This window comes from Mangifera indica, chromosome 11 (assembly GCF_011075055.1).
Source record: "Mangifera indica cultivar Alphonso chromosome 11, CATAS_Mindica_2.1, whole genome shotgun sequence".
NCBI lineage: Eukaryota > Viridiplantae > Streptophyta > Magnoliopsida > Sapindales > Anacardiaceae > Mangifera > Mangifera indica.
Genome location: NC_058147.1, coordinates 5,618,361 through 5,646,019, shown reverse-complemented (window position 1 = coordinate 5,646,019; position 27,659 = coordinate 5,618,361). Strand labels below are relative to the sequence as shown.

Genomic DNA, 27,659 nt, shown 5'->3' with positions numbered 1-27,659 from the left:
CACCCCTTTTGGTATTTGCTTGAAATGCTAAAGAGAGAGTTAAAGAAATTTATTTCTTCAATATCCTATAGTTTTTCCTTGAAAATATTCCAGTGTTTGTTTACAGTTAAACTAAAACAATTCAATCGATTGGATCTCCCTTTGCCAAATGGATAGTTACCATCCTTAACCAGTTAATGTATGTTACAGCCTGATTTAATAAACTATACACATGACAACACAACCAAGTTTTAAAACACAAAATGGCAAGGGAAAGATCACAGATTCACACAACAACTATTAGTCTGAAAAGGCCACCACCCGAATTGGACCAATGTTTTTGGGTCAAACCATCCGATCTAATCAAGTAAAACTCCAGTCCCAAAGATCAGCTTCACAACCACGAACTAGATTAATTAATAGTTTGATCTTAAAATATTGTCAAATGATACTTTAACTTATATTTTTTTATACATATTGCGTTATTTTTTACTACTCAAAGAACACTTGGGGCACCACCGCCTTCTTTCTCTTTTTGGATTTTTACATAGTATCTTCTCATCGGACGCCAATGACCAATAATTTAAGAGAAAATGTGGTAATGCAGTAAACCAGCTCATAAAGGCCATGGTAGCAGTTTCAAATTGCACAAAATGATTCTGGTAGCAACTTTGAAAATCATTGTCAATAAGAATTGTACATGGATATTCCACCATTCCCAAGAGTACCCCTCGATGGTGAAGTGGTGGAAGCCTTTGATGGTCTGCGTAAGGGAGAGAGAGGAGTTGGCGAGCAGAGAGGAGTGGTGGAGAAGGTGATTGTGGTAGAAGAAGCAAATCGTTAAAAGAAAGGAGAGGGGAAAAGATAATAAAGAGATAACTGAGAAAGGCGGATTAAGCAAACCCTAAACTTAAAAAGGTGAAAACTGTGAAAAAAAAATTAATTAATTTTTTTTAAATCGCGGGTACCTTCTCCACCACTCCTCTGTAAAAGTAATACGATGGAGAGCTTTCACTTGTCACACATTAATACAAACCATTTTTTCCTTGTAAACTTAACAAGATTCCTCAACAAGTCACTTACCAGCAGTCGCGGCCCTCATCAGATTTAACAAGCCTTACTGCAAATGTCCAACTCACAATTAGAAAAAGAAATAAAATAAAAAAAATAAAAAAGAGTTAACTATCTAGAAATGGCTTACTCTCACTGAATATTTCCTACAATATGAGTGGCTGAAATATATGTTGTGTTGTGGAACACATTTCTCCTGTTTACATGTAATTAAATGTTATTTTATTCTCGTACATGTACTTATGGTTCATATAGCTCTATCGGTAAGTAAATTCCAAGCCATTCAAAAGTAGGAAACAACACGTCATTCGTAATTCCTTGTCCACACAGGTACACAGTATAGGAGAATCCCCAAGGCAAATGAGATTATTATTGTGGCAAGGGCATATGCATATGCTCTCCAAGGTTGCGTGCTCTCCCTCATAGCATTGAATTCGGCAATAAAAGTAGAAACTGTACTCAAACAACCCAAAAATCCAAATTGTATGCCACCTGCAACTGTATTGCTGGTGCTATTGTCCTCCTGCACCGCACATATGTACACTTTTCAAAATCTCATAACATAGCTCAATTGCACACCTCAAAACCAAAATAAGTGTTAATGGAAATGATAAAAATGACAAACCATTAACCATAATAACTTTAACAACTGAAGCCGATGTCGCGCTAGTCGCTCTTAGACACTGGCCTCATAGTTTGAATCAAAGGCACATTTATAGGTAAACTAAAGACTTGGTCGATGCTTATAAAATAAATGTGAGAGTTGCATCAGTATAGATTCGTGTTTTTAAGTTAACATAGGCACGCAGAGGGAGGGTGATATAAATAGAAATCAAGTTGTGAATACATACCGCTGCCTTCACAGTAGCAAGGGCTGCCATGATACAAGCTGCAGAAATATTGGCAATCAGAGTACCAAATGGAACCCATTTCAGATATCCAGCCCTTCCTAGCCCACGTCCATTAAGTCGGGCTAGGAACCACCTGACCCAGACACCTAGAGGAGAAACAATGCAACCCAACCACAATTGAGCCTCACTGCTACCAGTATCAAAATCCTTCTTTGTTAGCACTCCACTCACACTCCAGAAAACTCCAAGCAACAGTATCAACATTACCATTGCTGCCAAATGACACTTTAAGCTGTCCACCCTCCATTTGCTGCTGAAGTTGCAAATTTCTTTGTTTGAACTTGAGGAAAATCTTTTCAAAAGCCACCTGAAACCTTTGGCTGTCTCAATCCCAAAAATTATGGAGTAGGCTGCAAGAAACAACCCTGCAAACCAACATGGAAATGAGATTAGAACGGGGCTTGTTCATAACATGCCTATTCTCATGGGTTAAGTCAATTCCCAAATCTTGCAAGTGCCCTATTACCAAGGAAAAAGCCGAGAAAAGCAAACACCCACTGGCCATTGACGCTGAGATCAAGCATTTTCTGATTCCAACCACTGAAAGTTGTAAGGCTCCCCAAGTAGCCAGTTGTCAAACCGATGGCTAAATATTCAGACATTTTGGATATGTCTTCTTTGAAAACAACACCCCACCAACCCATCAAGAAAGAACCGACCTAAAGGATCATAATGATTTTGCAGAGAACATAACTTCTCAAAATATTTACAATCATAAAAAGGGAGTTGAAAACATTGAATCATAAATAATTCAGTATTGTGTTAAAATTGCTAAAGCCTATTCTAGACCAGCTATAAAAGTTTCTATTAAGCAAGGGAAACAAATTTGCACCAGATTGCTTCGGTTTTAGCAAGGAAAAATGTTTACGTCTCAGCTAGAAAGCCTCTTGAATGGCAGATGGTAAGTTTCAGAACCAAATATTCTTTAATTATCAAGCACTCATTAATTCAATTTCATGTCATCTCCCACTACACTAGAATTAAAATACATCTTTCATTCTAATCAAAAGCCAAAATTATCCACTCACACTTTCAAATCTGCATCCATTATGTCACTCCTGAAATCTCCTTTAAAAGACATGTTGGAAATTACAGGTTTGAAATTAGTAAAATAGCAGGTAAAAGTTACACCTGTTTCTGAATGTGATATTCACTCAAGAACAAGAATGACCTCAAGATAGTTTAATTAGAAATAAAAAAAGAATGACCTGAAGATCATTCTTTTAAATTCAACAGTGTCTGAAAAGAGACTTATAGAATAAAATACCATGTTGGAAGGAAGGTCGAGGTATAGAATGCTCCCTTCACTTGTCACGCGAGCAATACTGGGGCCAAAAAGTTCTTGCAGCAAATACCTTGTTAATGTCTGCACAACAAATTTTTCAATGCAGTTTAGTAATCTACCAATAAATAAATATATTCCTTCAACTACCCCAATATAAAGATTGCTTTAACAAACCCTGAACCTGATAAAAAAGAAAATTTCAAATTTAAAGAATGATCAAGGGTCTGTTTCATTGTCCCATCTTATTGGAATGGAATGGTTGTAATTTCCAAAGCATCAAAATATGTAATGCCTTTGGATAGGCATTTAATAACACCTCAAAGATGGTAACATAAATTCTCTAACTAATCCAGTTTAGCATTATTATTAACTCAAAAAATAAAAAAGGCAGGGCATGAACCAAAAGAGCAAGGGAGTAGTTCCAAGCACTAAACAACAGGAATTTAGAGTAAGCAAAAGAGAAAAAGAAACTCCAGAGTTGAAAATGAAAGTGAACATGGCTGAAGGAAAATCTATGGATGTTAATATCAAAAAGGGAAACCCTCAAAAACACGTGTCACTAGTAGTCTTGAATTTACCCCAAGAATCCCAAAAACAGCCAAATGGAGAAGACATGATATATACTCCAATGACAATGGTAACACTTTCTCCTTCTCCTGCATGCAGAAACATTGAAACTTATAAGCTACCGGCATAGTATTACAGTAATAGAACAAACTCTAAGTGGATATTACCACCAACACCAGAGACCAAAAAAAAAGTCCCTGTCCATAATTCTCTGTCACTAAAGAAATTGAAGCAAACTGTTAAGCGTAAGCTCACTTGTTTTTGATCCTCAGAGCAAACTAATGGCTTGGTGGAAGGAGATATGATTGGTAAAGGTGACACCATAGAGACTGTATTGTGGGCAGTGGGATGACGAGGCCCAAACCCCAAAGATTGGAATAGATCATTCTCTGGAATGGACATAATCTCTCCATTTTCTAATGCATGATCAATAGAGAACTGCAGGCTACCATTGTCACTGATCCTGTCACTGTGAAGCACACGATCCCCAATATCACCTGCCTCTGAAACAGTCTCACTTTCAATGTCATTATCTCGACGAGATCGCAAAGTACCAGACAAACTTAAGGAACCCCTTCTCAGTGAAGAACTTGCACTGCTTGCTTTATCAAATGATCCACTTCGCCTAAATTCAGCATCAGCAGTCCTGTGATCCATGATCTTTCACCAAAGTCACAGGATTGTCCCGTAAACTTATCTTAAGTTCTGTCATAGATGAATGTGTTGACTTAAACCCAAAATATATGGCAAATTAACAATATTAGTGAAGCAATTGATGCAGGTGATAATAATGCTTTTTTTTTATAAATTTCCATGACCGATTGTCAACAACTATTCTGATAAATTAACATACATACGCACAAGAACAAGTGGTAACACCTATACTCTTATAAAAAAAAAAAAAATTAAAGCATACAAATTTTAAGGATATTAGCCCAAGTACATTTCTGCGTCTAGGTGTGCTACAAATAAAAAAAATTCATGAATGATATCATCAAACAAAAACCTTTTACACAAGTTTTTTCTCAATTATAGATAACACTCACAAACTTCTAAAATATGCTTCTCATATCAAAATTGTATACTTCATGAATGATGTCACTGATTAAAAATATATTTGGTGAATTAGCTCTGTCTGGTTCATGATTTAGGCAGCTACAAGGCATTTATAACGTGACAACAGTACAACTCACTGTTTAACCATAAAGCAGTCAATAATTCACTCAACCTTGTAGACTCCACCGGTCATTCATGGCTGATTTATCATGTGATTAATCACATAATGAATAAACGGCTAACAATGTAAACATAAAATGAATAGGATGTAAAAAAAAGGAAAAAGAAAAAGGAAAACACAAATAAAGTAAATCAAAAAGATACTTCATGAAAAATGTGAAAGAAACTTAAGCTGAAACTTGCAAATGCAGTAAATTTCTAGGTTCAAATATAATAATTCATCACTTTTTAAAGACTCAGCAGATCACAAGAATATGATTGACAAATTATGGAATCATAAAATATTTTAAAACACTAAAAAGGCCACAACATGACAATCAAGTATAGTTTCAAAAAATAATCAGCAAAATAAAATATGAAAAATTAAAAGAGGAAAAAATTTCATGCGCATCCAGGTAGTGGCAGTGAAGCTGACAACAGTATCTTGAAGACTACTCCTACATAAACACTATAGATAATATTTTAAAAGAAGAAGACTGGGTAAGAGGAAGACAAACCGACTTTATTTTAGCTTTATACCTCCAAAATCTTCTCCAATTAGAGTCCAAAAATGAGAATATTAAATTGAACATATGGCCTAATCAACAATTTCTGTATTTCAAAAGAGAATTTCCGACATCGATTGTATTATAAATGAGGCAATTTTTAATATAGTTTTCACTGTTTGAATTTGTCTTCCACTAAAAGAAAAGAAATGGAAGACAAACCAAACATATACAATATACTTAAAAACAAAGGCAAGGCCCACTGTAATTTGACCTGATGTAAACTAGATCTTCAAAAAGAAAATCAAACGTGTGAACGGAGAATCTGAACAGCAAACTTTTCCCTACTAAAATAATCAAAATTTACCATGCCTGCAAGTTAAATCATTCAACAGTAACTTCCGCATAAACAGTAACTATCAATCAAAAACTACACAAACAAACAAGAAAAGCTGGCTACGAAAATAAAGCAAAGAAAAGTAAATAAAAGCTAACTTTTACACGTTACAAGAGAAGAAAGAGAATAATCATACCGATTCGCCGAAGAAATCTTATGAAAATTTCTCCTCGGTCAAATGCCGAGCGTATTGAAAAGATAAACAAAAATGATTCCGTCAGCAAGAGACACTAAGCTTTGAAAAGGCGATGAGCAGTGCATGTAAATTGTAATGTGGATCTGAGGAAAGGCCAGAGTAGGCCTCCGCCCTCCGACTTCTTGAATTTAACGGCCTTCGGGTTTTAGAGAGAGACGAATTTGATTATTTTATTTCTACGGAGCGGATATAAAGCGCGTGATGGTGTGAGGTGGAGTGAAGACAAGCATGACGAATGCCGTTTTTGACTCTCGAATTTCAACCGCGGTGGGTTCTGCAATAATAAATTGATTTTATTAGAGTCACAAATCCTTTTCTTGATAGGTACATGCATGGCAGCTGAACCAGATTTGATTATGTCCATCAGCTTGCGAAACCTTCGAAGCGGTTTGATGGAAGACAAGTCATATTTGAATGCCTCTAATTAAGATAACTGGAGGATCTTGATTCAGATGAATGAGGGAGATCCACACAACAAAGATACGCGGAAATAAAAAGAATATACCTTACTTGTTACAAAAAATTGAAGAAAATTAAATTTTAAAAAATAAAATCAAAAAGGACAAAAAGTAAAACAAAAGATACCCTGTGAGAAATGTTTCTTTTCCAGCTGACGATGGATCTGAAAAGAAAAGCAACAGTTAATCTGTCTCAGCCTCTCGATGCCTAATCATGATCAAAAAGATTCGTTTTGTTCTGTTTCCGCTTTCACTGGAAATCACGGCGAGGCGGGAGGAGTACTGAGTGAATCATGCCTATGCCGTTTCGGGCTCACGGCCCAACTGCTTTATATGGTTCAACGTTGACTTAAGACTTGGCGAACCGACGGATTGGATACGGGCTGACTGCTGAGTGCGGATTACTCGCCCAAAAACGTAAAACTAGACAGGGGGAATTTGATATATGGCTCAGATTTAAACTTCTCTCCTTCGATGAGTAAATAAAAAGATTGAACAGAAATGGGAGGGCAGTCTTATGATTTTCAGGCAAAGGCGATTGCATCAGTTTAAAAACTTGCATTTGAATGAGATATGCAAGATAGAAATGAAGGCGGATAAGTCAGATTGCAACTGCAGCGAAGACTTGACGTACAAGTTTTGGAAATAATATATGATATTATTCTACGTCAACTGCCTCCCTTCTGTTTGAGAGTGATCTCATCCCCCAGACTAAGGGCAATCCCAAACATGATTAACAGTATTTTGTGGTTAATATGGATGAAAAATAATACTTATTTTAAAGTATATTAAATTTATATAATATTATAGATATATTATATAATATAATATATATTTGATGGTATGATAAAAATTATTAATATAAATTAATAAAAATAATGATATAATAAAAAAAATATAAAATTTTTAAATATTTAAAGATATTGATATTATTTTATTTTCATAAAACATATAGGATAATATAAAATAATATATAATATAAAAAATTAAATTTTGATTATGAGATATGATGTATAGTTTGAGTATCATAATTTGTGGTCAACAATCATAATATATGGTTTGAATATGATGTATGGTTTGAATATCATAATGCCGGTGTTATTACACAATTTGTGGTCAACAATCTATTTCTGCCAAACAAGCTCTTGGCATTCAAGTTGTTGCCAGGGATCCGCATTCACAATCCAAGGCATATCTGCATTTCAAACTATGAAGTAATCCGCTGGTATACTCGCCTGCAAAAAAGCTTTGTTATTTTTTGTATAATGGATCTAAAACCCTAGAATTTGTAATTTTCTAACTTTTTCCTTTGGAAATATTCGTGGGAGAGGATGGTGGAAGGTAGTTTGTTTATCTATAGAGATGTCAATGGGTCAGATGATCGAGTTTATAGATGAGATCAGGTTTTGTGTTTAATTATGTACAAATATTTCGTAAAATGACCAAATTTTATCTTAAATTATAAAAAAGTTTTTTATAAATTTAAAAAAATTTAGCATTGAATACAAACTAAACATCTATAACAAAGTATTTAGTATTTATATTTTTTTAAATTTGTTTTTAATATTATAATTTTTTTAATTTAGGGTAGATTTAAATTTATTTTATGTAAAGATAAAATAAAATATATAAAATATATGTTACATCTATTATAAATTTGATATTAAAAAGAAGAAAAAAATAAATCAAAAAGCAAAATGGATGACTTATAAATACCTATGGGTACAGGGCTAAAAACATAAAACCAATACTTGTTTTTGAGTGGATTTACCCATTGAATGTACAAATAACTCACCCAAGTGACTAATTTTCTACTTTCAATCATTACAACCGACATGTCATCTACTTTGTTATATAAAAACGTTTCTGCCCTCAATTAAAATATTAAATACTATATATATATATATATATATATATATATATATATTGTAATAACGAGATAATAATTTAAAAACTAGTTTAATTAATTAATTAATTTTATAATTTGAAAATATAAAAAAATAGTATATGAATATCAACATATATAATATTTTAAAAATATATACAACAAATAATATAATATAAAACATATTAGTGTAACTAAGTATAAGGATATTAATTAAAATAAATACAAAAGTTTCTGTTTAATCTTTTTTAAGTAAATTTAATTTTATTTTCAATAATATCCCTACATCATCATATTGATGATGCATTTGGTAACTTATGAATCGAACATTCAAAAACTTATTTAAAAATAGATTGATATGTACAAATCAAAACAAAAAAATTAACATAAGTTCGAAGAGTGTGTGGGGGTGCAAAAAATGCATATAGGTGCGAAAAGTGTATGTAGATGTAAAAGGTACATGCGAGTGCGAAGAGTGTGTGTAGGTGCGGAGAGTGCATATAAGTGCGCGTTAGTATATGTGAGTGTGTATAGGTATGAAAAGTGCAAACAGGTGCGAAAAGTATAAACACAAATGTGTGAAGAGTGCAAGTGCATGAAGAGTGCAGTGCACAAAAAGTATATGTGCAATACAAAAATATTATAATATATATATATATATATATATATATATATATATATATATATATATATATATATGTATATATATATAATGAGTGCGAGGGAGTGCACACACTTCCTATAATATAATATTTATATAAATATTATTTTTATATACATAGAAGACCACTTCTACAGACTTATATGCACTCATGTTATAATATATATTATATTATAATATTTTTGCATCGTGCACGCACTCTTTGCATCATTTGCACCCTCACACACTTTTTGCACCATTTGCACCCGCGCACACTTTTTGCACTTATGTTTATCTTTTTGTTTTGATTTGTACATGTCAACAATTACATAAAAAATTGATCTATTTTTAAATAAATTTTTGAATGTTCGGTTTATAAGTTATCAAACGAATCATCAATATGATAAAACAGAAGTATACTCTTGAAGAAGAGATTGCTAATGGAAAACTATACTGAATCTAAAGTAATTAACAAAAAAGAGTATTATTAGAATAAAAATTAAATTTACTTAAAAAAGTAAATTTATTCAAAATTTGCCAAAAAATTTTTGACAAAAAATTTTGTGCATATTTTAATTAATATCCTATAAACATAATATTAATTAATGTATATTAATTTTTATAAGAACATTTAAATAAGTAATACCTAAATATTATTTTATTACTGTTGATTAAGTCTATCAATCTTGGATCCAGCTTATTCAAGCCCAGTTCCAAAAAAAATTTTAGCTCGGTTTGAGCATGCTCATTCAGGCTTAAGAATTTTAGCCCATGTCTTGTTCATTAAAATGAAAAGGGTGAGGCCTATTCACGGTTTCACCCTACAACATTAAAAAACTTTTAAATGCTTCTAAAATTTTAAAAACCTATGAAAACACCCCTGAAGTAATTAAATTAAAAATAACCCCCTCAAACATCATGAACCATCATTATATCTAATATTCTTATATTAACAATAGTTTTATAAATCAAATTAATGTGTAAAAGAATTGATTCCTAGAATATAAAAAATTTTAAGTAAATTATATTTGGAGAAATCTCATAATTATATTGAATAAATTATATATATATATATATATATATATATATATATATATATATATATATATATATATATATATCATCCTTACAAATAAAAAATTTCAATTTTAATTATATTATATATGTAGCAATTAAATTTATTTCTTATTTATTCTGTTTCAAACATTATCTAAATATAATATTAATATAATTAAATAATTTTAATTTAAAAATAAAATAATATTAAATTATGTGATAATAGATGATATTTATGAATAATCTTAATATTTCTTCAACTTAAACATGTAAAAATATTAAAATTCGCGTAATAATTACGTCGAATATCTTCCGCAGATATGGATAAACCCGCCAGGTGCTCAGCTACCGTTATCATGTTATCCAACAAAAAAGTCAAAGACCAAAGGGGATAAAGCAACAAAATTTTGGACCGTACGATACAATCCAATACCACCGTTCTACCGTCAGATCTCATGCTCATGTTGTCTCCGCCCAACCAACTCAAAAGCAGACTCACCCCGCTCTGACACAGTCGGATCCTATTATCTCATTACTCGCCGCCTATACTCATTCTCAGCCATTGACAGACGTTATACTGATTCTTCTAGAAAGACCAGAAATCATCTTCTAGAAGCTTTAAGGTCAATGGCTGAGAATCAGCGATCCACTGGTACAGTAAAATGGTTCAGTGCCCAGAAAGGCTTCGGATTTATAGCTCCAGATGAAGGTGGCGAAGACCTTTTCGTCCACCAAACCTCAATCCGATCTGAGGGATTCAGGACTCTCTCCGAAGGGCAACCTGTTGAATTTGCCATCGATTTTGGAGAGGACGGCCGTTCGAAAGCCATTGACGTGGAGGCCGTCCCCAGATCCCACCGTCCAGGGACTCGCGGCGGGAGAGGCGGAGGATTTTTCGGTGGAAGGGGCAGAGGAACTGGTTATGGTAGAGGTGGGAGAGGAGGTCGGTTCGGTGGCGGCGGTGCGTGTTTTAATTGTGGAAGAACGGGGCATTTAGCCAGGGATTGTTATAGCGGCGGCGGCGGTGGTGGAGGTCGGGGATATGGCGGAGGCCGCGGCAGTGGAAGAGGAGGCAGAGGAGGAGGGTGTTATCATTGTGGGGAGGAAGGGCATTTCGCCAGGGATTGTCCGAATTATGAACAAAGGTGAGAGATGATGAATGAGCAGTTGTCACTTCCCTGGCTAATTGTTTCGGTTTTTACTTTGGTTAACTATGTTACAATGAGGACTTGGTAATGTGGGTGATTTTTTTTTTTTGACTTCGTTGGTTTTAAATTTTTATTGTTTTGTTATATTGATAGTCTTTCACATGCTGTCCAATATGAGATTGAAAAGCATAGTATTTATTGACCCCTATTTTGACCATAGTATTTATTGTCCCTGATTTTGCTGGTTAATGCCATTTTCTAGCTTGCTTATTTGTTTGCCACTTACAATTCATCTCTATCTTAACTATATTTCTGATTATGCAATTTGGATACTATATTTCTGATTATGCATTTTGGATTTTGGTTTGATAATGTATTTAAAAAAAAAAAAAAGAATATTCGTTGGTGTTATGGTCCTTGAAAGAGATGATCAACTTGAGACTTGCATTCTTAATGTTTTGGACGTGTCAATTTCTATGGATATTGTGGATAACATAACTAGAAATGATGTGGGAGTTCTTTTATGGTGGCTTTTTGAAGTGTTATCATCAGGAGCTACTAATGTGAGGACATAGTAGAGTGTAGAGCTTGTTTAGAGTTTTCTCTTATCATGTATTGGCTGTGTATTTTTCGCAATTTCTTAACTGCCATTAACATTTTGGAGGTCTGTCAACATTGCCTCAACATATACATACACACTTATCTTATCCATTTCCCTTACAAGGAATGAGAACCAAGTCATGTGTATGGTGGGCGTTAAATTCTTTTAAATCGTTATCTGTATTTGGTATCTGATCATGAGAGGCTAGTATTAAATGGAGTAAGATTACATTTACTTTCCTTTTGATTAGATCTGTTACCGCCTGTGCAGCACATGGACTTATCTCATGTTTCCCTGTTCCCTTAGTCTATTTTCACCTTAAACCGCTAGCATTGATGACATTGTTCATTGGAAATTTCTTTGTCTGGGCTATGAATGATAGAGAAAAGATTTCTCCTATATTCTGGTAGTATATAATGTGAAGAAGCAAACTGTTATTTTTGGTCAGTCTGTGAAAATGGATAAGTGTTGGGTTATTAAAAGCTTTCTATATGGTAGAGTAGCCATTCCTATGAATGTTAAAATTATTGTGGTGAAAATGTGAAACATGGAAGGATGGTGCTCTTAGTTTCTGTTACCCATCATTTCAGCTCATGGGAATGAAACAGAGATAAATTTAAAAAGTAAGAACTTTCTCTTATGTGAGCCTCTCTTCTTATAACTATCATCTTTTGGTGAATTTTATTGGAACTCTCTGATGTTCCATTGAGCTGTATGAGAAAGACACTTTTTTACTACAACCGTGTGTGGACCAAACATGGGTAAACTTGTCCATTATGTCTTAGATAAATTAATTTTAAAAAAAAGTATTCTTGGTACCTTTTAGGTCTTATAACCATAGAACAGTTTTTTTTAATGCATCTTCTAGTGCTAAAGCTATCAAATCTTTTAGTATCTTTTGCAACAAATTAATCCGGGGTTTTGGAATTGTTTCTCTATCATTTTCAATTCTATGACAGTATGCTTATTGATTTCTGATATTCACATATCGGAAGGTAAACATTGTAATTCTGCTCTTGGGTGCTATTGATCATTAAGGAATTAGTTTATCCTCTGTTTTCTTATGTTGAATGAGAATTAACTTTTGATTGGATCTGTTGATGTAGAATAACTCTATATTATAAGCACTACTACTTCATTGTTGAGTTTATCTTGAATTATATACTTTTCTCACGGGTGCAATGGCTTTGTACAGTTGAAGCCGTTTGCTTCTTTTCTTGAGTGAGGTAGCTACGTTGGTCTTTACATTAGAATAATTCTCCTATTTGGCTTTCCTTGGTGAGTTCTTTCTGTGGTAAAACTGCAATAAGCCAAAAGATCTGGAAGTTCATGTCTTATGGAGAGAGTTCTCCATAAAACAAATCACATCTTTGCAATTAATTAATCATCAAAGGTCATTTTCTTAGATTAATTATCTTTTGCTTCTATCCTATAACTAACTATTTTAGTGTTAGCATCACTCTGATCTCAAGTTTCCAGTGGGCTGTTTTGGGTACAAGTGGACTTCAATCTGGGGGGAGAGGATTGTGCATAATTATATTGGCTTTCGTACGGAAGTGTAAAGTTTGAAAGTAATTGAATCCAGTTTTGGCATCAAATTTTGCTTTGCATTGAGTGGATGATTAGTATTAGCTATCTTATTAAGGATGTTATAAAATTTCTGTGTTATGTTTTAAGTTTTAAGTTTTTCTTCATTATTTTAATAATTGATGCCTATCATCGTTCTCTGGCCTTGCTGAGGTCTGCTTAATGAGTGGGTGAATTGAAGGTATTATAAATTTTCTGTTTTAAATTGAAATAATATGATGTGCAAAACCTTATACCAAGCAATTGATCCATGTAGTATTTAGTGAATACCCAGTCATATTGCCTTGTGATTTACTTGCACGTTTGAGACTTGTTTAAACTGTAATCTCAAAATTGTAGCTTCATTTTGTGGGTAGGAAATAGTAACTGTAACATGTTACAGGCAATGTGTTGCATTAATTGCCAAACTTAGTTATAGGCCTGTCAATGGCTGTATGAACCTAGCCCGGCTTTTTCATGCCAGGGTTAAATTTTTATTTGTGTTTCGAGTTTGCTCATTTGGGTTTCATTTATAGTGTTCAAGTTCAGTTCATTAAAAATTTCGTGCTTTGATTGTATTTCGGAGCTAAATCAGGTTCTAAATAAAAATTAAAGATATTTTCATAAGCACTAATGGTATATATGAATATAAGTTGGTGTTTAACTTTTCTTAGATTTTCTTTGTTGAATTTAATGTGTCTGGTGGGGAACCCCCTCAAGGACACTCTTAGTGGAGCGGCAATGTTTTTGGTTTTCACCTTCTCAAGTATTTCCAATGGAGCCGGTCCAGGTTTAGTGGCTTCACCTCAACAGGTTTTTAATGCTCTTCATGAACCTTCTTCTGCGTGATATTCTTCTGTTTAATCTCATCTTTATCATAACTTGATTCATCTGACTGCTCATGGCTGCTTAGTACTTACTGCTTGCTCTAGCTCCAGCTGGTGTAGAAACGGAAATTTCAGTGGTAGAAGAAGTTGCAGTATCTAAAGCTAAACGAGTCATCTCCACCGTCCGGTCGAAATAAGAGGCTGGTGGATTCTCCACTCTAATTCTGAAAGCAATCAATGCATGCTTTTGCTTTTTAAAAATCGTGGCCTCCTTCAGCTCCTCTTACACCTTCAACTTATAAAACTAGTCCACTTTATTGAACTCATCATCAAGCCTTCCAGAGTACGCCAACTCATATTGGCTTCAGATATTGCAACTTCTACCACTGAAATTTCCGTTTCTGCGCTAGCTGGAGCTCGAGCAAGCAGTAAGTACTGAGCAGCCATGAGCGGTCAGTTGAATCAAGTTATGATAAATATGAGATTAAACAGAAGAGTATTATGCAGAAGAAGGTTCATGAAGAGCATAAAAAATTTTCCGGTTGCCACCATCTGCGATGGGAGCTCTTTTCCGAACTTCATTTTCGGCTTAGTCATAGATTTTATAAATCAACTTGAATTTTCGGGCTGGCTTGCTTTTCGGGCTAAGTTTATAACAAAGTTTTTCGAGTCAATTCATATTTCGGGTTTAAATAGCCCATTCAATCCGAAATATTTTTTTTGGGGCTGAACTTGGGTTGGGCCATGCCAATTCAATTGACAGCCCTGCTTAATAATGCCAAGAAGAAGATAAGGCCATGCTGCCTCGGGGTTTCTATACATGTACAAGCTAGAGAGTTGAATTCTATTGTGTATCAAAAATTAAAATTTTTGTATCATATATTATATTGTATTGAATGAGGTGTCTTTTAGAAAATAATATATAAAATATTCACAAAATAATAAAAAAATTTAATTAAAACTAATGATTTTGAAAAATATTACAAATACCTCTACAAATATTAAATTTCTCATATTTATCTATACCACGTCTTTATTTTCTTTAAAAGGTATATCGATTTATATTAGTAATATATATCATACTATAGAATATGTATCATATTATATAATATATTGTATTAATTCAAAACATATTAAAATACGTGCAATTTTTTAGTTATATTATATAATAAAAAACATATTATATATAAAATTTTTAATTTTTTTTTTTACACCAGCCTTTTCCAGGACAGCTGATTTCTTTTTTTAATTTATCAGCTTTCAAGAAATAAAATTTTTAATGCTAAATTCAATTTTTTGAAAATCCCTTTAATTCAAGGGATCATGCATTAGATTAATTAAGTTAGTAGAATATTAAAAAAATTTTAAAAAAATTTAGATTCAAATTTTTATCACGTTTGAAAAATCTTGATTTAAATTATTTATAAATTAAAAAAAAAAGTGATCTCACGTTTTCAGCTCAATAACCCTATCGATAACTAAAATCAAAAGATAAATTTATGAAATCCCAAGTCCTGTATTCAAAGTCGTCTATGCCAATGCAACATTTAAATGTTCGTATTGCAGATGCTATAAAAATCTTATTAAAGATTGTTAAACCAAGAATTTCCGAGTTTATTGTTCTGGCTCTCACTATGAACCAAAATGATCACCAAGACCGCAGAATTTCTTTCTGTATCTGGTACTAATCTATCAGCTTTGTCGGAGATGCATGAAACATTTCCATGATCACTCCAACTATCGCTTAATAAATCCAGTATGCTGAGGTACTTGGATGAGTGTAGTCATTATTACAGAAACAGGGTTGATACGGTTTTCGGTTCAGCAAATAATTTTCCTTGTTTGTGACGCAACATCACCTTGACAAGACAAGGCTTGAAGAACCCATATTTGATTTTTCAGTTCACTTTAGGAATGGCAGGCAGGGCAGCTTTATACCTTAGAAGAAACTTCCATGGACCCTGACAGGTTGACCAATATTTCTTCTCAATCTATCACCGTCTTTCTCTTCAGGATTCAGTCTCTCTCTTCCATTATCTATATTTGGATTCAACGCTCCACTCACATTTGCAGACAAAGTAAAACTGTAAAAGGGTAAAGAACTGACAGAAATACGAGTATGGGCCACTCCAGGCTGCTGTTCATTAGCTTTTACAGGTTGGAATCCAGTCATTCTTCACAAGGGTATGTATCAAACTTTGTTGTTAGACGGCGACTTGGCCAACTGACTCAGGAATGGGTCAGCCATGAACACTCATCTTTAGCTTACTGTGAGGATGAGAATTAGCATAAAGTACAACATTATACCTGCAAAATAATAATCCTGCCGAGCAGGTAGAGGCCGTCAAGGATTACCGTTCAAAACTTTTGGCCGGTTGAAAAATTATAATTTAGATTATAAATTAAATGAATATTATTGACAATATATTATATAATTTATAGTATTATAGTGCAATCTGTAAGAAAATCTTAGTCCTACTAAACATGAAAAATAATATAAACTAAATCAGAATCAGATCGAATTAAATCAATCAAAATTAGATCAAATCAGAATCAAATCAATCAAGATCAAAGCAAATATAAATCAAATCGAATAAAAAAATATATTTTATTTAACATATTTTATTTTATTATTGCAATAAACTATTATTTGTTGTCTTTCTAGCCCCGAGAAAAAAGGTAAAAAGGTTATACTAAAGAAACATCTAGCCATACAAGCAATATATAATAGCTAAGCACATCCTTTACACACAAGATGTTAAACACATCAACTATTTGCATAATTTTAGTGATATAAATAATTAGCTGTTAAAATCATAAAAATAATATTTGTAATGATCGGGTATTCATCTTTGATAGATTAGAAAACTCCGATTGTCAAACTTGAAGATTGGACTCGCATCCTATAGATATCACCTCTAGATATGTAAAGGATAACTCATATCACAAAGATACTATATATCAACTATTGCCACATGGTAGCATAAGATCTAACTTTGATAGATTAGGTTGCCTAGGTTGTCAAACTCAAAGGTTGGATTTACGCAACCATTTGAATGCTCTTTGAGCCCCTTAAGAGAAAGTGGCAAAACATAATTTAGCAGGCGTCCTACTACATAGGCTTAAGCAAGTCCTCGACATCTTGACAAACCAAATGTCAAAATTGGGAAATCTTCGTTCTCTTTGTTGGTGTGCCTTGCACCCCTACCTGACAGCTTCAAAAGTTTGATGAAATTGGTGATCCATTGGATCACTTAGACATGTTCAATGACATCATGGAATTCCACCAAGTCACTAGAAAAGCAAAAACATGGTTCAAGAAGTTGTTTGGTAGTTTTATTATCTCATAAAAGCAATTATTTGTATAATTCCTCAAAGACTTTAGGGCAATCAGAGCATTCTCTATGCCTATCAGTTATATAAGGAATGTGCAACAAAAAACATGATGAAACATTAAAATTACTCTCCAAGGTGGTCTATGCTTGGTAGTCATACATAAAGTTTTGGAGGGAATTGTAGGCCGCAAAATTCAAGTTTATGACCCAATTCTACAAGATGTCCAAAAAACTACCTTTGAATAGAAAGCTTCATAGTTGCACTAAAGAATGTTGTTTTGGAAGTTTCAACTAGCACATCTACTCAAAATGAGAATAAGTTAGAGGAGCAAAGAGATTCAAAAAATAGAAAATAGAAGAACCAACTAATCTACTGATGAGGTGTTCATTTGTGCATTGAATAGTTTTTCAAGTTTTACTAGTACTCTAGAAACTATAAGACAATTATACGATCATTTTCGTTCTTAGATCAAATGCTCAAAAACTATACCTTAGAAGAGTCTAGCCATGGGTAGCATGCAACGACTAAGCACACCGTCTACATACAAGATTCTAAACATGTCACCTAATTGTAGATTAACTTAAAATGCAAGTGGATTCAATTTTACCTAAAAGTAGTGGGTAGGATGAATCTTAACGGTTTCCATGATCTCCTCAACTTGTCATTTTCATTTCAATTACATTCCACTCCATCATCATCAAGTATCATTACGAGGATGGTATTATCATCAAAAGTTATTAGAAATGTAATTTCTATGTACTAAATCTAGGAAATCTAATCAATGTAATTACATAACGAAGTTTTATCTTGTTACATATATGGCCAATGAGGAGCTCTTATGTAACTCATATCGTTACTTTTTTCAAGCTTTAAATAGATTTAAATAACATAATTATGGATATAAAATTTCAAACAGTGAGTCAAGTTATTTAAAAAATAACACTTTGTTTATCACGATTAGATTATTTTCAACCATCTTACACTGAATTGCGCTCATGATCTAATATACTTTTGTTGGTACAATTTTACATGTAACCACTATTAACCAATCAAACTGGAGTTCAAAATATGATATCTTGAAAAAAAAACTACATTAGGATCAATTCCCTAATTGCCTAAAAATTAGTTAAACCTAGGGGTGAGCAAATTACCATTCAGAACCACAACCATTCGATACTTGACTATTGGGTCTAGTTCCAAACTAAAATCAGAGAAAATAGGGTAGGTTTCGGGTAATAAACTAAAGACCCAATTTATTCATTTAATACAATGGGTCGGGTACCCAACCAATAATTAAATAAAAAACTAATAGGAAACTCTATTTGCCTTTACCTTATTATCTTTCTCCCAACCTCTCCACTTTAAACTTTCTATCCCAATTTTTTATCTCATTCCTTGGTTTGGTTCAATCTTCTAAAGGTTTGAATCATTGAATCAAAGTATTAGACGAATAAAGGTATGCATTTGTGAGAATTTGTTTAATTTGGGGTTTGTTCCAGACTTCAAAAGGACTTTCAATTTAGGCTTTGTGTTGTATTGACAATTTGACATGCCTAGTGCTTATGCACAGTTCAAAAGCTGAGACTACAACTAATTAATGCATCTTTTGTTTTTTTCCCTTGTTATATAAATTTCTCATCTGCTAAATTAAGCAACTCATGAATTCATGGTTACACATTCTACTCTTTTACTGGAGTTATCTTCCTGAATTAATCATGCACTCTTCTCTCTAAGATCTTGATGATGATACATGAACTTAACACTGTTTAACCAAAATCATATTTATAAAATAAGAGCAAAATGGTACTAGTTAGAACCTTCAACTTTATTAATCTGGAAAATGGGTTGATTTCACAAGAAAATGGGTTAATTTTACAGGTTTGGATAAGAACCAGAACCTATTGGAGCCTACAAGGTTGGTTCCAATTCTAGTTTTTAAAATTTTTACAGAGTATCCAAACACGTTTACCCCTAGTTACACTTAATCTGACGCTCTATTTTTCCATAATTTGCTCGTTTCAGTACTTTCTGTGAGCTGAAAGGCGGATTGGTGAGGAAAGAATCATTAACACTGGATATTAGATAAACATAATTTCAACAAGTGGAGATTGATATAAAGAAACACATTAAGCGGCAATAAGCAGAAGAAAATCTACAGTGAAAAGCATGAGATATATAATGTTGCCTTTTGCGAATACATTATGATGTCCACAACATAGGAAAGCAGATGGCAGAAGAATCCAGCCAACTGATGACACGTGTAATCTGAATGTGTTAGATTATAGGACCCTAGCACCTGTGCCTAATCCACACGCTCTCTTGATTTTAGCTTCATGAATATTTATCAAGGGTTCTTACAATAAATGTCTGTTTATTTAGAATTTTCTAGATAAATTTCTTCTTCTCACAAGATTAATTTGCCACGTTTTTCTGATGAAAACTTGGAATCATAGCAATAAAAGTTCTCTTCTATCGTTGATTGCACTCTCCGCTTAACAACCAGATAAAAGATTCGGGTCCCCATTAATCTTGGAACTTCATCAGCAGCTGGTCAAAAGCGTTTCTTTTCAGAAGAGTGGATAGCCAGATTCAATGATCTTTGAGAGAAGAAAGAAAGAAAGAAAGAACTGAAATATTTCATGACACTGACCAGGCAGTCCTCATATTTGAAACTACATATTTAAGAAAATTGTGAATGGTCCCAACAGCAACCAATCGATCGTATAAAACCAACCCCACCATCTGTTAGTGATTAGCTGACCGTTCTTTGTCAAACTAAGATAACACTATTGTTCCCCTTCGCTGTCATCTCTTATCTTCTCTTTCATGTAAGTTGCTTATTTTCCAGTGAGTTTGGTTTAGGGTTACCATGTTAGGCTTAGAGAAAAAAGAATATTGCTTTTTCTTTTTCGGGTTGAGTTAGAAAAGGCTTTTTCAGAGATGATGAGTAGTGGACATCAAGTGTTGATTGCCCCTTTGTAGCTTTTCTCCATGTTGTGACCATTTCTCTTTAAAAAATGAAAGTTACTTTAGTTAGGAAGATGGCAAGTCATAATAAGCACACCATGATCCCGGCCCCATTTTACTTTCACTTTTATGATTGGGGGCCTTCTTCTCAGTTTAAACTTGTTGGTTACGTGGGCAAGCAATTATATGCGATTGGTTGACAAAATAGCCTTCACACTAGCTACCCTCACGCTCTATGATTGGGATCCTCAATAATTTATGTTTCCAATCAGATACTTCAGCCAAATAACTAAGAGGTTGAATTGTGAAAACCGAAATGCATATTTTGTTTGTCGTTTTAGATGTGTACAAAGAGAGCACGTCAAGTTAGGCAACTGTCCAGCTTGAATTATGAGATAAGAACCTAAAAAAGCAGCACTTGAAATGCCATCAAATTAGGCTCCAGTAAGTATAAATAGGACCATGACAGATTTTGCCGCCGACATATACAGCTGCCCATTACACGGCACCGCCTAGTTATGGCATTTTCAGTTGTTGTTATTATCATTTTCACTGTTCTTTGTTGATGAAGTCAGCCACGCTTCCCACTCGTAGCATTTTCAGTTTGGCACTTGTTGCTGTAGATCATTCTGTACACTGATTTGAAAGCATTTATGTATTTTCTGTTTATAAAATCAAGTATGGTTGTAGTCAATAAGAGCATTTGAACCTAAGAGTTAATTTAAGTAGTAATAGAAGAGGTTTTATGTATAAAAACAGTGAAAATAACAACAAAAAACAGTAAAAATGATAATTCTGTACACTGATTTGAGAGCATTTATGTATTTTCTGTTTATAAAATCGAGTATGGTTGTAGTCAATAAGAGCATTTGAACCCGAAGAGTTAATTTAAGTAGTAATAGAAAATGTTTATGTATAAAAGAAATATGAATTTAAATTTTTTTCAATAATTTTTTAAGATTAAATTTAAGATTTATTTAATACAGTAGTTGTGTTGTGAAGTTAACTACTGAATCCAGATTTTATATTAAACCCAAATTACCTAAAATCATAGGTATTAGATTAGACAATCTTGAGTAATAATAGAAGGGAAGAGTGAGACAATCTAAGTAAATCCCACAGAAAAACCAATGGGAATTTGCTTGCAATTCTTAATGAGATTAATTAACACACAAGTTACAACTCTAGGTCCGTATGGGGGTGGCCATGAATATGGTTGTCATCACACCTTATATGAAAACCATCAACAATAGCTCTCTCTTACAATAAAGCAAAAAGATTGAAAGAGAAATAAAGTTACAAATGCCAATCTCTTTACACACTTACATATGTATTTTAATCTGTTAACAAGAGAATTTCTTTTAATCTTTTTTCTTTAATTGGTCAACCCTTGTGAGGTGGGCACTGATAGCACTTAGTGAATAACCCAAATGTATCGACTTGTTGTATGAAATTGAGCATGCTCGCCCATCCTCCAAACCCGAATCCCACAATCAGGACCCATACCACCACAAAGCTATTCATGGAATATAAGCCAGCCCAGCCTCCAAGGCATTTTGGTGGTCTTTCTACTGCATTCTGTGAGGGACAAAAGATTGGACAAAAATTCATTAAGCATACAATTCTGAACAGTGAAATCGATGTCTAAATAGTGAATAAAAATGGTTTCTTACTCAGAAACTAATAAAGATGTCTCACCTCACGAGCTGCTGCCGGAGCAAAAGTGACCATATGTGCTAATGCAGGAATGATGTAGACGGTGAAGCTGACAAGAAGAGATCCAACAGTAGAGTTGATAGGGCCGAAGAAAGGGAAAATGATGGCTAGGAACCATATTGGGATCACAACGGGAAGTCTAGCCAGTGCCCTCTTGAAGATGCTCTTTGTGTTATGAGCGCCAATGAGTTTCTCCCACACAAAGTATAGAGGAGTGCATGCAAACCCAAATGTTATAAACTGCAAAAAGCCCAAAATTTTCATGCAAATTAACTACTTTAGTTTCCATTAAATGAGTGCATATGGAATTAAGAATGTAGAGTCGTGTGGTTACCTGATGAATAAGCATGAGTATGACAGCACTATCTCTGAATCCAGTTCTTGGGAGCAATGAGAAAGCATTGGCATGGGTAAGAAGCATGTCTCCAAATGCCCAATACACAGCAGAAGCCGATGGCAAAGTCAAGGTTAATACATAAAGTGTCGCCATCAAGTATATCACCTTGAACTTCTGTGGCTTCCACATTGCATGCATGATCTCACTATACATCATATGAGCAATATTAATATTAGAGTTAGCTTAATGATTTGGAAGACTATAGAATGATAGAATCCTCACACTGTGACAGCATGTCCCCCAAACGTGTAGAGAATGTTAGTAGCTCCAGTGAAGTAGAGAACCATTTTAGTTGGGCCCGAGTGCTTCACTCCTTCAACCTTCAAATTATATGCAAAGTAACTCATGGGGGAGATGAATTTTGATTTGAAAATTTATATTAAAAATTATAGCATAAATTATACCTGTCCATGAATTAGGGAAGCTATGGTTAAATACCATGCAGTATAAGTAGTCATCATAAGGCCAACAAATGACCAAATTCTGTAGTTATGGAATGAGGGAATAAACACAGTTGTTGCACAACAGGCTCCAAAGATGTAGGTCCAAGTTCTCTTGTCAAGATTGTCGTTTATGTAGTAGATATTGCTGCAACATTAATAAGATTAGGACAAAAAATATTATATTTACTAATCAATTAACTATAATTATAAATCGATATTTTATAAAGCACCTTGCACAGGCTATCAATTGAATTACAGATCCAAATAGCAGAAAAGTGCAGTTGAAAAAGAGGCCAATATTCCTCCAGTGTTTCCCCAGTAGCCCATCAAGAACTTCAAACCACTGCAATGGAAATCATAAAAGCAAAACAACAATGATTAGTAACTTTTTAGCTAATTTCTTTAGCCAAGAAAAATGAAGCACTCTTTTCTGTTACTTTTTTTTTTCTCTTTCTTTGTGCAATATTACACATCCCCACTTCATCTTTCATTCCTATCAGAATTTTACTTTAGCTAAGATGAACTAAACATCTCCATGGAAAAGGCATTACCTGAATTACATGATTCCTGAAGTCAACCTTTTCTCTCTCCTTTCTAGTTCTGTATTCAACATAAAGTACAGTTATAAGATATGCAGTCCAGCTTCCCATCAGCCCATAAAACAGCTGAAAAAGAATCCCCGATAGCATTCCAAGTTGTGAGAATGAGTATGGCAGTGTCAGTAGCACTTGTGCAACCTGCAAAAACACCCAACAAAAGTAAGTTCCAAATTGATTTCTAGAACTAACCGACAAAAATACAACAGAAAAGAGTTATCTTGAACAAAATGCCTGGTTAGAAGCACAGCTAAACCATGCATCATATGCAGAGCCACCATGCCAAAAGAAGCTTGAAAATTTGCCCTTTGCAGACTTGGAATCTTCCCCTTCCCTCTCCATCTCAATGTAGCTTCCAGCTATAACAGTCTCAACCTTCTCTGAAGCCATTGTTACAGCCTTCAGAAATGAGCTCAATTGTTTGAGAATTGAGAGAGCAGTGGAGGAATTTGAGTGTATAAATAGACAAAAGAAAAGAAAATTGCTTCGTTCCTTTCTTGCTGTTTGTGTTTATTTTAATAAGTTATGAGCAATAATTGAGTCACCCCAAGGTGTGGACCTGCTCTTAGGAATGTGATAGGCTACTGGTTACATTACACATATGTTTTACGAAATCGTGGCTCTCCCTTCTGCCTAGAGCTTCATTAGTTGGTGATATTTCTGTGTCACCGGATGGTGATTTTTACACTTCACTTTTGTTTTTGGGTTTTATTGGGCTGGACAGGAGGGTCATGAGCCCATACTCTGATTAACGCACGAGCGGGGTGGCCTACCTTCACTTCTTTATATTTATGTAGTAAATATTGAAAAAAAGAAAAAATTATTGAAAAACCTCTATCAGATTTTACATAATAAATAAAATCTAAAATATGGTAATTGAATTTATAATTACTGTATTAAATAATTTAAAATTTTGTTTTATTATATTATTTTATTATTTGATTTCAAATTAATTAATTTAAGTTTTTATATAAGAGAAAAATTATATTAATCAAATCCTGACTTTTCAGAAAAAGGTTTGTTCGCCTAACCACCAAACTGACATTGGATTAAAAAAAAAATTGCCAAAAAGGAAAAGAAATCGGGGGATTGATTGCTTTTAAGTGGGCTTGGTGGTAAACATGATTGGTACCACACGTGTGCCAACTGGCTTTTACAAAAGCTTTCTCTTTTTTTATTTGTATATATTTTAAGGCTAATTAAAGAAATATTATGAGCCCCTTTTTCCCTTGTTATGATAATTAAAAAACCTTTGATGCCACTGGGTGACATGATTAAATGGGCAATCCCCCACATTCACAAGGGCTACAAAATTGGTTATTTACTGCTAAGTCTCCTTCAATAGTTGAAAAATACAGTGAGCTCAAATTATTCAAAGTTTGGTTGAATAGGGATTTGGGCCAGCCTTAAAGACTACACTCAGGCTGGTTACTTATTATATTTTTCTTTAAAATTAGGGAAAAGGATTATGTCTCACCCAAATTTTAGTCTAATCTCAAACCCACACCTACAGGAGATGAAAAGTTCAAACTCTTACCCATAGTCAACCTTGTATTAATTTTTTCTGTTAAAAAAAGGGTAAAATAATTATTTTACTGTTTATATTAAAAGTTATAAAGTTCATTACTTTTCACCTCCGAAATTTTAGAAACTAACATTTCACATTTACCTAAAGTTTTTAAATTTTAAATAATAATATTTTCACCCCTAAATCTAAGGTTTTCATATTTTTCAAAGCTCAGCCACTCCCCATAACTTTCAAAAACAGCAATTTCAATCTTACTCTTTAACTTCATCTTCCGACGTCGTCTCCGACTTTATCCTTCTCTTGGTGCTACGATTGTGGTGCCACGAATAGATCTCTTTTTGTCGCACAACGCAATGACAAAGGATGACACTTCGTCACTCATCCCGTCGTCCAGACGTGACGATGAAGTATCGTCCTTTGTCTGTTCTTCCAGATTTGGACGACGCTTTATTGTCCAAATCTAAAAGACGAAGGTTCTTCCTTCGCCATCCTTTGTAACCAGAGAAGGGAGATCGATGAAAAGAATCGGTTGTCAGTGGCGGTCGGAGAAGGAAGCAAACTCTAGGGGTGAAATCTAAACTTTTCAAACTTTGAGGATGGGTTGAAATGTTAGTTTTTAAAATCTGGAGGGGGAAAATGATAAAAATTTTGAAGTTTTAAACTTTACAGGTAAAATAACGATTTTATCCCTGTCTCTAACTGAAAATTTGAATTGCAGTTTGGTCATGGGTGAGAGTTTGAGTTTTTCATCTCTCGTGAATGTGGCTTTAAGATTGAGCTAAAATTTGGATGAAAAATAATCCTCTTCCCTTAAAATTATACCTTTTTAAGTGTTTTTTTTTAATAACAAGAAATCTCATTTCAGTTGATTTTATATTAGGATTTAATCGATCATATCAAATAGATAAAACCTTAGATCAAATTAATAGTTTCACAATCATTAAATCAAATAATTCAAGAATTTTATCATGATCTAACATTAATAAATCTTAAACTCTTACTTTTTTATGGACTTTATAAAAAGATTTCATAGCTCTTACTAATCAAATTTTCCTTCAGGGTAGGATTAGATTTGAGTCAAATTGAGCTCAAATTTAACTTGATTTGTATGGAATCGAGCTCAACTAGAAAAAAACTCGAGTTCAACTCATTTCAAAAAAGTCAAACTTGAATAAAGTTTTAAGCTTAGTTTGTTACTAAAATAATATTATTTTAATATATATTAGTTAAAATAACATCGTTTTGTATCAAATTATGTATTTTTTTGAGTTTGATGAGCCAAATACCTTTAAAGTTTGAATTTGTTTGAATTGAGCTCATTTCAAATTTGTTCAAACATAAATTTAAATAAATTTAATTCGAATCAAACCATATTTGAAGACATATTTGTTTAGTTTTCACTATTAACTATTCTGCACTATTCTGAAAGTCGTCTTCTGTATATAATATTATTTCTTAGCAATCATATGAAATGCTATCTAATTTGATATCAACTCTAAAGAGCTTAGCTTTCTCTTAAATTATAAAACTACTAACAACAATTATGAGCAAAAATATGAAATGTGAAAATGGAGTACTGAATCTGAATGCAAAAATGGCAATAGATAATAATTGATGAACTGATTGTTATGGGTAGGTCCAAAATTCCGAAGCCTCAAACCTTTCATGTGCAATTGGAACTAAGTGAACAATTAAAAACCCTTTTCCGTTTTTTATGTGGGAAAGGAAGAAAAAATAGAGGGGGGACCAAAGTCACCAAACCCCACTTAAAGATCAAAGCTTAAAATGATAAATCAAAAAAATTCTGACAAAATCAGTTTGACCAGAAATTTGGATTGTGGACATCAATCTTTTCTCTCCAGTCCAGGCCCAAATACTGTTCTTGTCTTGTTGAAATGATAAGAGTGGATCTTTCAGGATTGGATTGTGGCATTTGTGTAAGAAATGAGGATTTCTGTTTTTTTTTAACCGGAACTTCATTTCTTCTGTATTATTTAAACGGGTAAACTCATAATAGAATAATTGAATCTATTAAAAATAATATACAATCATAAAAATGATATATATAAATATGTATCTATTTATATTTTCAAAATAAGTATACATAATATTACTTATATTCGATATGCTTAAAGGTTATGTTAAGGTCACAAATGATCTATTTTAGAATGATACTCTTAATTTTCACCGTTAGAAAAGGAATGTGATTGTTACCCAAATGAGATGGAAAGTAGTTCTCTCTCCATCTTATTCCATTAAAGATTAGAAAGCGACTCATTATTTTTTCTTCAAATGCATTATTCTCGTTAAAATATCTCTTATATTGTGACCTAAAGTCTCATATCGTTCCCGTTCTGTCTACTAAGTT

The 27,659-nt window shown here is 33.4% G+C and overlaps 3 protein-coding genes across 5 annotated transcripts; 1 reads left to right on the top strand and 2 right to left on the bottom strand.

Moving 5' to 3' along the window:
- Nucleotides 1-636: 636 nt before the first annotated feature.
- Nucleotides 637-7,188, bottom strand: LOC123228980 (fluoride export protein 1-like). Of its 3 annotated transcripts, none has more exons than XR_006504771.1 (9): nt 6,713-7,188; nt 6,068-6,401; nt 4,069-4,518; nt 3,825-3,902; nt 3,229-3,327; nt 2,428-2,620; nt 1,902-2,326; nt 1,181-1,573; nt 637-1,099 (listed from the first exon to the last, which is right to left on the bottom strand). XR_006504771.1 is itself a non-coding variant. In XM_044654516.1 (9 exons), the coding sequence occupies exons 4-9, from the start codon at nt 4,468-4,470 to the stop codon at nt 1,355-1,357; spliced, it is 1,416 nt and encodes a 471-aa protein (XP_044510451.1). In that variant the 5' UTR covers nt 4,471-4,518; nt 5,845-5,906; nt 6,068-6,401; nt 6,713-7,188; the 3' UTR covers nt 1,163-1,354. The 3 variants fall into 3 exon arrangements, 2 of the variants coding, with proteins under 2 accessions (XP_044510451.1, XP_044510450.1); XM_044654516.1 differs by lacking the exon at nt 637-1,099 and adding an exon at nt 5,845-5,906 and having other exon boundaries at nt 1,163-1,573; XM_044654515.1 differs by lacking the exon at nt 637-1,099 and having other exon boundaries at nt 1,163-1,573.
- Nucleotides 7,189-10,591: 3,403 nt separating this feature from the next.
- On the top strand, nt 10,592-13,609 carry LOC123228561 (cold shock protein 2-like). The gene is made up of 2 exons (XM_044653965.1): nt 10,592-11,311; nt 13,111-13,609. Exons 1-2 carry the CDS (start codon nt 10,794-10,796, stop codon nt 13,112-13,114), a joined length of 522 nt encoding a protein of 173 aa, XP_044509900.1. The 5' UTR covers nt 10,592-10,793; the 3' UTR covers nt 13,115-13,609.
- An 8,108-nt stretch (nt 13,610-21,717) lies between these two features.
- LOC123228990 (auxin transporter-like protein 3) lies at nt 21,718-24,251 on the bottom strand. The gene is made up of 8 exons (XM_044654533.1): nt 23,998-24,251; nt 23,719-23,904; nt 23,398-23,510; nt 23,129-23,312; nt 22,947-23,044; nt 22,662-22,869; nt 22,310-22,567; nt 21,718-22,189 (listed from the first exon to the last, which is right to left on the bottom strand). Exons 1-8 carry the CDS (start codon nt 24,151-24,153, stop codon nt 21,995-21,997), a joined length of 1,398 nt encoding a protein of 465 aa, XP_044510468.1. The 5' UTR covers nt 24,154-24,251; the 3' UTR covers nt 21,718-21,994.
- Nucleotides 24,252-27,659: the final 3,408 nt, after the last annotated feature.